Consider the following 15,276-nt stretch of genomic DNA (forward strand, 5'->3'; position numbering starts at 1 on the left):
GCTACCAAAACCTTGCCACGCAAACCCATTACATGGGCCCTACCAAGACAGTTGTCCTTGAGCCCAGTCACAAAGCCCAACCTAAAATGTAGGCCTGACTAGAACTGTGAAGAGAAGCCAACACTAAAACGGCATCTGAGATGCCACAAGAAGATGCCAAAACAAAAACCGCACCTAAGATACCACAGGACCACAGCCCCTCACACTACGCAGCAACACCAATACGAGCTCAGGATTTCCCCTATTAGGGGGGTGGGAGGAGGGCTGCTGACAGCCGGCAACGAGCAAGTGCCCCTGTTCTGTCCCTGGCATCCCAGCTGGCACTCACTGTCACCCGTGCCGGCAGACTGAGCAGAGAGGGCAAAGACTGAGCTGGTACAGAGATAAATTACTCTTTCCACATTGTGGGTGGCCCTTCCACCTCAGGGCAATCACATTAGAGCTGCCTACCTGGGGAATGCCTGCCTGGCATATAAATGTGAGGTTTTCATGAGTTGCATTTCAATCAGTTTTCGGATGCTTACATGCATCCGCAATTTAAAAATGGAGAGAAAAATAAAATTAAAGAAATAAAAGAGATTAAATTATCTTCCACTGCCCTGTTTTGATTTATATTAACTATGTACAGTCTTCAGATTTTATGGCTGCTTCCGTCTGAGTTAAAAACCCCTCTATTCTTGATTCTGGACAGTATTAAATAAGGAAGTTCACATTCATGTAATAACAGCTCAAGCTACCTTTTTTTCCTATGCTCATCCTCCAATTCTGGGTGCATCTGACATTAAGCATTACTTTGGAGAGGAATATTCAGCATTTTTTGTGTGTGCATTTGTGTGTGTAAATAAATTCAACATAAAAAGTGCTGCAAAATTTATGTAAACCTCAGCATGTGCAGAAAAAGTCCGAACTGCACTCTGGCCATCCCTCCCTAAATCACATGCTAAGAGGAGCTGTGGGAGTTACCACCGATGCCTGGAGTTATTCTGCACAGAGCGATTCACTCAGAATTGCTTGATGCAATAGCCACGAAGGAGAGAAGCGAAGTCTCAGCCATTTTCAAGACTCTTCTCAAAACTCTCCCTATTCTCACATCTTTGAATATGATAGGAAAGTTCCTATTTAGCTTTGAAAGCAAAGCAAGGGGAGCAAGGGGTTGGCCTGCCACATACACCACGGGTAAGACAGACACCCTAACAACCCTGAGTTTGACACAGCTGTACCCACAGCTGGGCTGTTCCTTATACACCGAAGGGTCAGTTCACTAGCAAGTCCCACAGCATGGCGCGAGCAAGAATTGTCCAAGCTGTTCTCCAAACGTCTTAACAGCAGCAGGACGTGCTAATGTAAACACAACAAACGCACTAGTTGCTTAGATGTTTGCTCTCTGGCTGGGGCCTGGGGGGGAGTCATAGTGCTCTTTGTTTCAGCGGAGCTGAGCCAGTATAAGCAGAGAGTTGAGACAAGGTTAAATGCACAGTTCTCACCGTAAACAAAAGAAAACACAAAGCTCTCACCTCTCCAAACCACATAACTCCTCCCCCTCAGAATCTCCCCCCAAAGCACTGAGAGATTATCTATACTGAGGCACATCACCACTCTCCACCAACTTCCATTACTACAGAGTACAAATGGTGGTGAAAATTCCGGAACAACTGCTGATGTCCATTTCAGGTGACTGTTTTTGGTGGTGAAGAATTTTACACAAGCTATGCTTTGCATTTTCCTAGCACAGCACCATAGCTTCTCTGTGGCTGCTGAGAGAAACCATGGGCAGCGCTGGGGATCCGCAAGAACCTGAGCGAGTCTGATGGCAGGAGCGAAGAGCCTAAAATCCCTCAGATGTCTTCATGGTCCATCACTATACGTTTTGAATTACCAGCTATAAGAGGGAAGCAGATTCACAATACAGTAGGAGGAGCAAAAGAGAAACAGTCCCATGTTTTTGGTGGTTAAATCTAATCAGAGACAGCATGCTTGAGCCCTTGGCCATGATCACCAAATTCTGATCCTCCCTGTTGCCAGAACAAATATGCCACCTCCTAAATAAGAGTTTATGCATCTCTCCACAGCCCACTCCCATCATTTGGGGTATGCAAATGTGTTAAAATGACTTTGATTTTTTTACAGTTCTGCAAGATTCAAATACATGCCAATAAACACCTCTTTCTCCCTCTCACTGTGTTATTCTCTTGTTACTAACTGAATTAACACCTTCACATCTAAAAGGAAAATGATCTCATTGTTACAGTTCTGACTCACAGGGGTCTAAGTTCAGTTTTCATCTCTACCGCAGACAGTCTATAAATAATAAACCGAAGATCATTAAATTCACATTAAAGTCATCAAAAGATAGTGATGTGATCATTAATGATCTTGGTCAAATTTATAAACCTCTCTCAGCTCAGTAATAGAAAGCTGAAAGCAATACTGTACTGCTTGGTTTGAGGAGTTTAAAGAACATGAGTTATAACTCAGCTGTCCACACACCCATTTTTACACTGCAGCTCCTCTGAGCAGCTACACTAAATCTCAGCAGTGTACAGGAGAATGGTAAAACCCTGGATAGAATCATAAAATGGTTTGGCTTGGAAGGGACCTTTAAAGGTCATCCAGGCCAACCCCCCTGCAATGGGCAGGGACATCTTCGACCAAGCATGTTGCTCAGAGCCCCATCCAACCTGACCTGGAATGTTTACAGGGATGGGGCATCTACGACCCCACTGGACAACCCATTCCTGTGTTTCACCACCCTCATTGTAAAAGATTTCTTCCTTGTATCTACTCTGATAAAACACATACCGTGAATAAAACTGGTAACTCAACTGATTAAGGAAGATACTCCCCACAAAAAAGGAGAAGAAAAATATTCCTCATTCATGGAAAGGAAAACCAAGATTCAAAGGGGTGACTACAAGCATCTGACCACAAGCATTATGTCAACTTGAAACTCCTTAGAGCATCCTATATTGGATAACAAGAACAGAAGCACCCAAAATGGCTGGATGCTTTTGAAATTCTGTGACAAAGTTTGGGTAAACAAATAATTAAAGCTTGCCCACAAACTGCAGTTTCTTCAGGCAAGATATAGCACATTATCTTCTTCCTCGACACAGAAAATCTTGGCAAAAGCCATGTAACCAGAAAGCTTAATTTCCTTTCAAGAGCTAGGTTTTCTGGTACTTGGTTACTTCTCAGTGTCAGAAAGCAATTTCTTTGGTTTGGCTTATTTGTCATTTTTAATAATTGGATACACTTTTAGATTGTACGTGATCTACTTTTGCTCCCTTGTGTTTATAAATAAATTGGAGAGCTTATAAATTAAGACTCACATGTTAAAATTAGCAACTTTTGTCTTGGCCTTTGACAAAGTATCTGAATTATAAGGATCAGTAAAAAAATTCCACTCATCATCACTTTTTCCAATATAGAAAACAATTTTTGACCTCAAACATTTTCATCTTATTTCTTTGGAAAATGTTCATATTGCAGTAAAACCATATTCAGATTTGAAATATTTTAGTTTTTTATGTAAAAATTGTGCTTAATATTATTCCACAGAGAAACTGAAAATTTCAGGGGGAACAAAAACATGGATTCTGTCAAGACTTTCCCAGAGAGAAAAGCTCTGTTTTCCATCCTGCTGTACAGACTCTTACTGGCAGAACCCCCCGCTCCAGCCATTTGTGAGGAGTGGATATGCTTTTTGTTGCAATGGAAGCAGAGGAGGAAAGAGGGATGGGGGTAACTTTGTTGGGAACAGGCCAGAAAGCCAGAGAAATCAAGATCACAAACCTTCTCCCAGCTATGCAGTCTCCTGTTTGCATTGCACCTTTCACTCTGCGCATACCCTCACACCTCACAGCCTGATTTCATATTTGATCCAGAGCAAAGCTCGTCTCCATCATCCTTTGGGATGCACCTTTTTCTTTTGGTAAGCACCTCCCCCATTGCCCCACTGAGGAAGTACTGTCACAGCCTGGACACACCTGGTCAAGCACAATTATGCAGAAACCTCTGTCAGCGAGGGCAGCGGCACATGAGGAGCTGCAGGGGTGTCACACCAGCTTCCCTTCCACAGGCACGCCGTCCCCAGCCCAGCACCCATGGCTCTCTTATCAGCACCGTACACAGCTCTCCATAAGCCAAGAAAACTTCATACTGTCAGATGCTGATGAAGGATTATTGAATAAATTAACAGAAAGAAAATACATTCCTGAATAATCATAATTCTTCTGCCTTCAACTGTTTTGGAGTAGTCCCATTGCTGAACACGGGATGTGTACTCACATGTACACATATATAACATCCTCATGTTAAATTTCTTTCATACGTACTTACATACAAAGCACTAAATAGAGCAAGAAACTTCTCATATTCTATCTAAGGCTTTCTAAGAGAGCAGGTACACAATCATATCCATACACAATCTCATACCTGTGAAAATGCACTTCATAATCATGACAAAATCTGAGAGTGAGGCTTTCTAAAAAAAAAAAGAAGCAAAACTGGAAGCCTACCAGCAGTAAAAATATTTACCTGTGTTCACTCCCACTGCTATGAAAAGCTAGAATGAAGTCAGATTCTTGTTCCAGTAACTGCTAGTGAAGTGTTGTTGTGAGGTTACAAGACAGACCTTGAACGAGGAAATACTCACTTTATCGTTTAAGCATGTAAAGACCGAGACCAAATTATGGAGGTGTATCTGGTCAGTATCTCATAAGGCATAAAACAATGTCAGATTTTCCTGTCCCTAACTCCTTAAATGGCCTGGTACAACTGAATCAGACCCAAATCTTCTCTTGCTGGGGAAGTGTCTTAAATGCCAAACTCCACACGTATATCTAAATAAAACCAATTTTCATTCTCTGTGGGCCCCAGTTTACTGGACTTCTGATAGCATCTCTGCTAGGCACAAACTGAGAAATGACTCGCCGTACTGCATCAGGAACCAAGACAAGTTACCCGGGTAGCAGAAAAAACACGACAAGGTAATGGTTTAGGAACAGGAAGAACCAAGGGCTCCTTAGGACAAAGTGGTCTTAAAACCTGAATAACACCATTCTGTGTGGGCAGACAGCCCTGTTATTTCACATACCACAATATATTTAAGCCATGCTACAGCTTTACAGAACACTGTCATGAGGGAACCACAGCCGTGACGTTCTTGTCTCCAAAGGAATTAAGAAATGACAATGGGAAGAAAACAGAGGGAAAGCAGACACCAAACACCTAGCAATTTTAGTATTTCCACAGTGACTTTCAAACAAATGTCAAAGTGCTTCCCAACAAACTGTGGTGGGTTTTTTCCAGATAGGTAAAGAGACAGTGCTTTCGTCCCCTCAGAAAAAACCTGCTAGTCTGCAAAGCAAAAATCTCAGAGCACTTGCCTGTATGATTTATCATGAGTTATTGTCATTCACTGTGGGTGGCAGCAGAGAAGGCTTGGTGAATTCCTGGGAAAACGCAGTAACTCTCCCAGTGCTTCATCCCAAACACAGATCTTCCTGATTGTAGTCTGCCAAAGAGCGTTTTATAGTGTTTGCAATAAAGGCGCTGCAGGTAACTGGGGAAAGGAGAACATTTGCCACAGCTGCTAAGTAATTAAAGTTTCTGCTAAGCAATTTTACTAGCTTAGAAGCTTTTAAAGACCGCTGCAAAATCCATTTACAATTCAGTAACCTTGCTTCTTTGGAAGCTACAGATCATTCTCCTCTTTTTGCTTTGACAGGGATAGAAAAAGAACAAATAGTCCCTAGAATATCCAGGTATATTTAGATAGCCTACATTCACTTCAGCAGCATGATCTCTGATGGATGTGGTGCCATGGAGCATGACACAGATCTGTGCGAAGGATGCCATTTAGCAGCAGACAGTCAGTATTTACGGAAGAACTAGTGTTGTGTATTGTTTTGCCTGTAAAAATAGTATATATAACTCAGAGTTGAGGTGCGAATAACGAACGAATCATGAGTTTATAGTTTGCTGTGTGGCTGAGAAAAATAACAAGAGTTGTCAAGGCAGAGGAAGGAAATGCCTGCATTCTCCCCATAAATCTTCTGGTTGGCGTGCATGCTATGGACATCATTGTATATAAACCCTGATTACAAGGCAGTAACATGACTTGTTGAACCAGTGGACGTATGAAAATTAAAGGTGCTCCTTTCACTGCCACGTCTAACCAAACTCAGCTCTTCAGTACAGGAATGGCATGAATGCAAAGACTGCAGGTGAACTAAAGCCCTCGCTAGAGATCAGCTCTAGCCCACAGCAGCACTTCAGCCACAGGGGCTGGCACACTCTTTGGATTTCACTCAGGTAAAGGTGTGGCACTGTGGTTGCAGCGGGTATTCCTGTAACCTCCCTTGTTGGGAATGAAGGCATGTGCCTTCACCATTTTCAGAAGGGAACCCCACAACTGAGCAACTCTCAAACTGGACTAAGTGCTGAGGTACTTACCTTATTAGGATCTGGGAGGTCTAACTGGCCAGGGCAGTTATCTCAGCCTTTGCCTTTGATTGCTGTATTAAGAGGAAATCTGAGTATCCAGGCCACCTTACACCAAAGCAGTGCTGGTCCTTAACCTAGAAAGCAAGGTATATTTCAATAAATTGAATTTCCAATAAATACTTAGCTTTGAGGTAATTTACCTTACCTCAAAAAAGCGTGGGACTATCACTCTATTCCCTGATACACTTTCCAGCAACTATCTAGCCTTTGTCTGGAGAGATTTCTACAGTCAATAGTCCTGTACATATGTTGGTTCTCAAAACAAGTAGTTTAACCTGGCTAGAGCCCAGAGGTTGACTCTTCATGCCCACTAGCTTTACCTATGAGCACTGTGCTCTTACTGTCTCCTCCCATGCCTTCAAGTACTTTATCTCAAAGTACTGTGCTTGTTTGATTTTTTTTTACAACAATCTGTCAATAAAATAAATCAGTAGAACCACACAGCAGGAATCTCAACAACAGATGTTAATTTGAGGAATGAATAAAATATCTGGGAACAGACTTCCATATCTGGTAACTGAGATTACATGATCCAAAGTTACTGCAGTGAAGGCTGAAATACAAATTAAATGACAGAAAAATCCCTACTCACACAGTGACTTTAAGGTGATTGCATGGTGCCTTGAAACAGAGGTGCTCAAATCCTGTAACTGAAACTGTCCTTGGTACAAAAGTAATGCCTGGAAACAACAAATGCAATGCAGCACCATTTTACACCATGTCTTTTTGACAAGGTGCGCTCCAGTCAGTGTCATGGACAGAAATTCATAGAGTCAAATGAAAATGATTCAGCACAAGGAGAAAAACTTGAGGACATTCAGAAAGCAGAAGAATTTCTGTGAGATAAGATCGCACATAGACAAATAGATGGGGGACCATCATGCCAAAAGACGACTTCTCTAGTCAGTGAGAATAGCCAATGAGGAAGATGTGGCATCAAAAATGGTAAAATCATGTCTAGGAACAGAAGAAAGCATGGAAAGAAAGTTGGGGAAGGAAGTAGAGAGAAAGTTTTGTTCAATTGACAGGAAAAGGTGCAAAGCACATTTTGTAATAAAATTACGATGAGCAGGTTGACTTCACTTCTCAGACTTAAGGATCTGTTTCTAAAACTGTTGAGCCTTGGCTTAAATTGGTGGAAATCTAGGGGACTTTCTTTCAAGATTAAAGGTGGAGTTTACGAGGTTAAGGTCAACCACGCACATAGTGCTTTGCTAGGCGTTAACAGCTCAGATTTTTTTTTTAAATGTCCCTTTTCATCAACCACTCACCTGAATATTTTTGCAGAAGAAAGCAACAAGATTGGTATATATGTAACTAAGTGAAAGGATAACGCTAAATTGTTTAACCTTGGTACATTCAACCAACTTCAAGATAAGAGCCCAGGGACAGTTGCCATTGTTTATTGTTTCCTAAGTAATAAAAAGTTAACAACTCAAAAGCCAGTGAGTCAGAACGAACGCTTTAAGGAGGGACTTGCAGACACTGCTGCATTCTCTCATCTCATTCAGAATCTTGTTTTCAACCATCTCACTGTTTCTCAGATAGTCTTTGTAAACAGATGGATTTCACACTTTTTTTCTGTATGAAAACATCTTTCTTCACAGGCATACGGATCTCTTGGGGAAAATTCTGGGATGCAAATAGGTTTTAGCATTGCTCAGTGAAAACGCCACACAGCTGGCACTGACTGTGACACAGGGCTCTGCAACAATTCAGGAAGTTTTGTCTGGAGAACCCACCTAGCAAGGACAGCATTTTCCACTGCACTTCAGTTTGCGGAGCTAATTTTAAGAGCATGCTACAGAGATTTGATTTTCAGAGACAATGCAAACTGTCTTGGCTACAGACTAAGCAAATGGTGCCTCAGGAATATGTCTTTTTTTCCCCCTGAGGTTGGGATCAGTGCTGATGACCAAACAATACCACAGAACCCATCAGAAAACCACTTTTTTTTCACTGACCTAAGTTCTAAGTGCCATCTTGCCTGTCAGGTGAGGGAAACCCTGCTGCCATTTAGCTTTTGGACTTGGAGATCCTATTAGCCAAGATATATTAGTTGCTTTGACTGCACTACACTTAATCACAAATGCAAATGGATGTTAATACAGTTAGGAGACTACAAGTGCCTGGAGGGCAGTTAATCACAACCATCTATTGAACAGGCATTTTTGTGTATACTGAACTTTTGAATGTTTGGGCTTGAATGCCTCCTATATAAGGTTTAAATCTTCATCTGTGAGCATCTGTGCTATACTGTCAGTTGGGGCTAACCAGCTCTTGAACTAACATCTTGGGTGCAGTTTGAGTCTCTGATAGAAACCGGACTTGGTGTGACAGCTTCTTACGACTACAGAGATTTTTGTGATTGTGTCAGACTGAAGAAGACGGACAAGTCATGTTTAGTTTAGGATTTCTCATAGGCGCATAGTGACCCGATTTCTCTGATAATGCATTCAGAGGTTGACCAGATGGCATTGTGAATGTAAGGTGCTTATCCCACAGCAAATCTCTGGCCTTCGCCACTCACTTGGGGAAGATGGGCCTGAAAACATGGAATTAAATCCCCCACCCCTGAAGATATTCACAGTCAATGCATCTGTAACACATAAATAAATGTTGTCACAAGGGCTGAATGATGATTTGGACAAATCCATATCCAGACACTGAATTTTTCTATAAGACTCCCACCCTTGAGACACTGAAAACAGAAGTAGTTTTTAGGAATTCCTTCTGCACTGATAGTCCTGCTCTAAGATCAAAAGACAGAGCATGATGAAACAGTTGTGTGTTCAAGAACAATGTTGGTCATGCAATGGCTGCCGTAAGTCTCAAGATACTGAAGTGGTACTGGAAACTACAGACATACGCGTGTTGGAAACAACACCCTTGATCATGTCACTTAATGTAAGACTATGGAGCTCTTTGCTCCCCACCAGCATTTAAAAAAACATACTTGATGAGTCCTGCAGAGAAACTCGCTGTGATGGAGACAACTGCTCACATTTAATAAGAATTGGTTGATCCGAGGCAAAAAACCCCGATGTATAAGGGGGTTTTCCCCTCATCTTCAGCCTGTAAGAGGAGAAAGTCATTGCTAAGCTTTGGACAAATTCTCAGAACAAACTTCAGTAAAAACTGGATATGAAATAGATCTGCATTCACCATCTGACAATAGTTTGCTAAAACTATTCATGAGGGGGTAGGCAGTAACGTTGGACAAAATAGAATCAGGCAACAGATCTCCAGACTTGATCCAATGAACACTGAAGTCACCAGGAGTCTTCCACTCAGCTTTGGCAAGAGTTGTCTTATAAGAATATATAAATCTCCAACAGGAAGCGTTCACTCCTCTGCTTTTATGTTTCACCTGAATTTATCATTTGAGTTGACATTGTCCATGAAGGATTTTAGCTTTCCTTGGCAAATGCCATCACAAGAAATCACCACTGAAGTCCATACTTTGGATAAGCAGAACTTCTCCAGAGCTAAAATCCTGAATTCTTCAACTATATGCGGGCCCTTGCATCAGCTGTGGGCCACACAGTCTAGAGGGCTGAAAACCAAACAGCAAGAGTTCCCATTACACCTTTTGGAGTCATATTTTGTATAAAGAACACATAATTTTATTTCTTCTAATACCCACTTTGAAAGAAGAGATACCAAAACCTGCCTCTGCCTCAGCACTCCCTGTCAGCAGCGATGATTTCTCCCATGCCCCTGACAATTCATAGTCATAGCGCCAAGTAAGACAGACCGATTTGGTGTTAGCTGGTGGTACTAAGCTCCAAACAAAGCAAGGGGCCAGCCGGCTCACTTAGCTGACAAGGTCAGACCAGGATCCAACATCTGTTCCGGCAGGCATAGGGATACTTCAGAAACATCTTTATTGGAACTTGAAGGCTGTGCAATTTTCATGCTTGACAGCCGAATGCACACAAAAACACAAGATACAAACAAATGCATCTGTCAGCTTGGACAAGCTAAGTTTACTGCATTATATAAGCATACAGCTTGTGTACTTTGAAAAGCCACTAAACAAGTATGTTTCTCCACAGGTAATGCCAAACAAATATACACAGAAGTGAAAGGAAGACAAAAGGAAGAACAGATGCCGGTGAGTGAAGCCATGATCAGATGGTAGCTCTGTTCTACCACATGGGGAACATGGCTTGGTACATAAAAGTCAAACTCTGTTGAGGAATCACCTTCAGGGGCTGACACATGACATCCCGATACCCCTAGATGAAACAAAAAAGCATGTTTGGGCAGCAGTCACAATTCACGCTGAAATAATTTGAGGATTCCTGCTTTAAGTTTGTTCAGTCAAGACCAGAACCTCCCACAAATAACATTTTTAACTTGAACAGCCCTCAACCTTAGGTTGAGGCCTGTCTGGGAAACAGTAAAAATACTCAGGTGCTTTGGATGATGTCCCCGTATCCCTCCAGACACCCAGAATATTTCTGTAATTGTGCTTGTGGACTTTGGGGCTTATGTTTTTGCAATCAGAGAGAAAGTTTTTCCTGAAGGAGGATCGGAGGGTGTGGAGCACACTGGATGGACTGGATGGATGGTGGTGGCAAAGAGAAAAATCACACAGCATTTTTCAGATACAAAAGAAATGGGCTTAAGCTCACAATAGAGCACAGAATCTTCGTACCTTTTAGCAATGCTTTATACAGAGCTGTGAACACACACGGCCATATTCAACAGAGTAAAAACCCTGCTGCAAACACATTTAATACCAAAAATGCTTTTTACATTTACTTATCATTTGTATTCTACAGATTCCTTCTGTGAGCTACAAAAGCCAAAATAGAAATAAAATATATTTGCCCAGTGATCATCAGCAGAACAATCAAACACTGCTCCTTCACCAACCTCCTGACTCAGATCTTGTGAGGAGGACTGGCAGCTCTTTTATCCTCGATAGAAAAATGCTACGCATGGTCAGCTCTTCAAAAATAGGAAGTGGAGAGTTAGGTCTATCTAATCTCAAAAGCAATAAGAAAATAAAGTAATAACAAGCACACAGAAGACCCAGAAATCAGTTCAATTGCTCAGTACGATAGAAACATTACCAATACGAGAGCATGGCCACATGCAAGTGCCCATAAACTCAACCCTTGGGAATTGCATTTGCCTGTGTGGGTTACAACAGGCCCCTGGCTGTCCCCATTCAACTCCCCCAAATTCTGAAGGGCACCAAGACCACTTCTATCATACTGAAAGCTATGTTAAGAGAAGCAGTACTTGAGTACTGAAGGAAAAACTACTATTGTCAATCTGCAGTTTGCCCAACAGCAGTAGAGCTTTCTACTCCTCCTCATATTCGCTAGAAGTAAAAAAACCCAAATCTACGAACATCCAAGTAATTCTGGTTTAAGGACTCACCCCAGGCAGAGAGACAGCAGCATAAGTTAGGAAAGGACGGAAGATACCTGAGTGAAGACCCCAGTCACTGTTAAGAGGTCAGCAGAGGGTGCTTCAGTTTTTCTGTTATTCAACCCTTTGGTATTATTCTTAGCACTTACTTCGCACTCCAGTAAGTTTTGTTTATTGAGGTGATCACACAACTCAGGTGCCTTGAAAGAACAGCTGCCTTCTGGCTTCCGGAGAAAGAGATTTAATCTGATTAGCCTTAACACCGTTTCAGTATATTGTTTAATAACTACCTGATGACAATCTTCTAGGAAGTTAAAGAACAGGCCCCTTTGCTTTTAAAGCCAGATTTAAACCCTAGATGAGATACTGAAGAGCTTACCACTGTACTTGAATCTGCTCCTTTACCACTATTTTAACAACCTGCTTATCTAGTTTCTCAGCCCTTTCTAAAAGATGAGCTCTTTCTCATTTGCTAGAAATTTACTTCCAAGTGGATTTCAAGCACCAAGAGCAAAGGCTGCAGGAAAAATAATCATGTGCCTAGCTACAAACAAAATCCTTCTGTCAATACAAAATAAATCATTCATAGAAAAGGTTAAATATGCATATATACTGGTAGCTAGAAACAATAACATCATCCCTTCCCCACCTTTTAGGCAATCCAAAAATGCAAAACAAAGTGATTCAGCCAGCTCTCCTCTTTCTCTTATTTGAGGAGCTAAATCCCTGTTTGGTGCGGAGGAATATGCAACCGACACAAAGTCCAGAGGCACCAGACAAGCCTTCCCCAAGTTTAGCTGCCAGACTAACATTAACAAGATGAAGGAGCCTGAGTGAATGAACAAACAGTACTGACTGAAGCCTTTCCCAAACAAAAAATGAAAGTAATATACACTCATGTCCTATCTGTGAAAGGAGAGCCCTCAACCAAGTAAAGCACTGTGAAATGTAGTGGCAGGCAGATGCTTTTCAGCCCGCTCCCCGTCATTTTAACTGCGGAAGGGGTCCAGGAACCATCGGAGGGCCTGGTGGAGGACAACGCTTGCAATATTTCCTTATTTCCATCGGAGTAATTTTGAAATTTATACCTGTAAAACAAAGATGGAAAAGAGAGAAAATGAAGAGAGGTGTTTAATTGGAGGTGTGGAGAATGACACAAAACTTTAGTACCTGAAGCTGAGCTGTGTTTGTATTGGCAGGCTTACATTATTAGTGATCTGAAAATAAAAAGGGACGTGATGGCAATTTTTTTTTTTTTTTTCCTCTTCATAAGATTGCTGGAGATCACCCATTCCCAGCATCTTTTTTTCCCTGTACTGAGGCTGCACAATCACTGACCATATGATTGCTGCTTCTGGAAGTTTCCACAGTCAGATGAAGGTCTTCATAGACACAGGGGCAGCGCTACTCTCTCTCCAGAGCTCGAGTCCCACAATCAACACATTACATGGTATCTTCTCCTTAATATCATCACATTCACCATCTTTCCTAGACAGAAGCCACAAGCTGGCAGTGGCTTGAAACATTTGCTTTCTGGGACAGTAATTGTTTCTGTTGGAAGAATAACATTCTAGGACATCAATGGTTTTGCTTCAAAAGAAGTAGCCAGTGTGGTTGAATTATCGCCCTCCTTAAGCCACGCTGCATTAGCCTCTGAATGGCTTTGCTGCTTCCCCCAGGCACACGCCTGGCATGAAGAGCAGCGCAGAATAACACCGAAGAACTGTCAGGGTGCCTCGCCCGTAGACTGTATAACGTGCCCATAGAAAAGGCAGCAACATGGAAGCACAAGTCACCCAGAAATCTCACAACAGCAACAATACAAAACCAAGCCAACAGCGTGCAACCCCAGTCCAGAACCGCGTATGAAACAAAACACGGTGTTTCGCTTTGGGCAGTTGCTGCATTAGGCCTAAGCTTTTACATCTGCCTCTCGGTCAAAACGAATTCAGATCAAGCATTTTCATGTGGGCAGATTTGTAACAGAGACAAGCAGCCATGTGGAGCAGGCAGGTGCGCCTTGTACGAAAGCAAATAAACAGCAATCCCTGACCCAAAAAAGAGAGCCCCAGTGAGCAGGCTGGAGTGCTCAGAACCAGGGCAGAGTCCAACAGGGGACAAGCCACGATCATCAAGTACTATTGGGTCTGCAATAGAGGAAGGCATTTCACATTCCCTTTGTAGAAGATCTTTGCAGTGCATTTACAGATTTTAACGGAGTGCGCTTCCTTTGTACTTCTTTCTCCCCCTCAGCGTAGTACTTTCCCTTGCTCTGTGAGACTGGTATCACTGTATTTTACCCATGGGAAACAGCAGCCTGCTTTCAAAGGAACCTTCTCTTTGGAAGCACTTTTTATCAGAGAGAATTCATGGCTGTTGCATGAGAAAAGCCCGAAACGCCTGCTGTTTTGTCAGACAGCAGAAGGTACCTCAGATTGAAAAGTAACAGCTATGCTCATGGCATGAAATTTCAGTACTTTGGAAAGGCTATAGATTCAGCCAGCTGGGACACACGGTCTGTCTCAGGTCAGGAGTGACGAGAGCCACCTCTGTGCGTTCAGCACTGCATTCCCCAGTCCTTCTGCACGGGCCGGGAACTCACGGTTGTTGCCGTGGATCATTTATAGCTGAAGTCCTCAGGTGCTACTACACCTGCCAATTAAATAAGAAAGGAGCCCCAAACAGCTATAAACCCTTGACCCACAGGCATAAATCTGCAACTTGTTCACTGCCCCTGATACCAACAGGGCTCTGCGTATAAAACGAAGCACCGGGAGACTGGAAAGGATGGAAAGGCACCACATAAAGGAAAACTGCAGAGAAACACAAGGATTTCCACCTGGGTTACCTTAACACAAAAAAGAATAAAGCATTTAAGGTACTTTATCAGCTGGAATGAATTTGCTGTGAACTTCAAATTGGTAATTTTATGATTAAAAGATTAGAAGAGGGTAAATAAGTAGGAAATAGACTATTTTAGATCAAATTCACTACCTTTAAAGTTTAATGAAAGTTATCAGCTAGCCATTTTAATGAATTTAGAAACTTTTAAGATGTAAAATGTTGTTATCCTAAAAAGCATACCTAATCCTTTTATCCTAGACTTTTTCATGGTTTAGCTTTTTTTACTGGGGTCTCACTTAAACCAGGGATACTACAGACATACAGAAAGAAGCAAACTGAGTGCTTTCGGACTAGTGATGGTGCCAAATCACCATAATAAGGATATATGAAAGTGGACAAGATTGCCAAGAGATAAAATTGTAATATTTACACAGGGAAAGCACTGATAATGATGGCAGAAGTTCCAATAACTGCTTTAAGAAACAATGATTCTTTCTGCAGGAAATCGTCCTTTTGCTATCAAAAGTAGCTCTAACT

General features: G+C 42.0%; 1 protein-coding gene across 11 annotated transcripts in view; it reads right to left on the reverse strand.

Moving 5' to 3' along the window:
* The window catches only part of CDHR1 (cadherin related family member 1), an 83,008-nt gene that overhangs the window by 52,868 nt on the left and 14,864 nt on the right, over positions 1–15,276 (reverse strand). For 8 of the 11 annotated variants that reach the window (XM_074592234.1, XM_074592235.1, XM_074592233.1 and 5 more), the window contains 2 exons: positions 6,457–12,983; positions 5,384–5,563 (listed from right to left, as the gene is read on the reverse strand). In XM_074592234.1, coding sequence (XP_074448335.1) covers positions 5,384–5,416 — 33 coding nt within the window. In that variant the 5' untranslated portion in view covers positions 5,417–5,563; positions 6,457–12,983. Of the gene's footprint in view, positions 1–3,986; positions 5,275–5,383; positions 5,564–6,456; positions 12,984–15,276 lie in introns of those variants that run through there. The other 3 variants (XM_074592228.1, XM_074592240.1, XM_074592237.1) reach the window with 3 other exon arrangements.

Source organism: Larus michahellis, chromosome 6 (genome assembly GCF_964199755.1).
Source record: "Larus michahellis chromosome 6, bLarMic1.1, whole genome shotgun sequence".
In the NCBI taxonomy this organism is placed as follows: Eukaryota; Metazoa; Chordata; class Aves; order Charadriiformes; family Laridae; genus Larus; species Larus michahellis.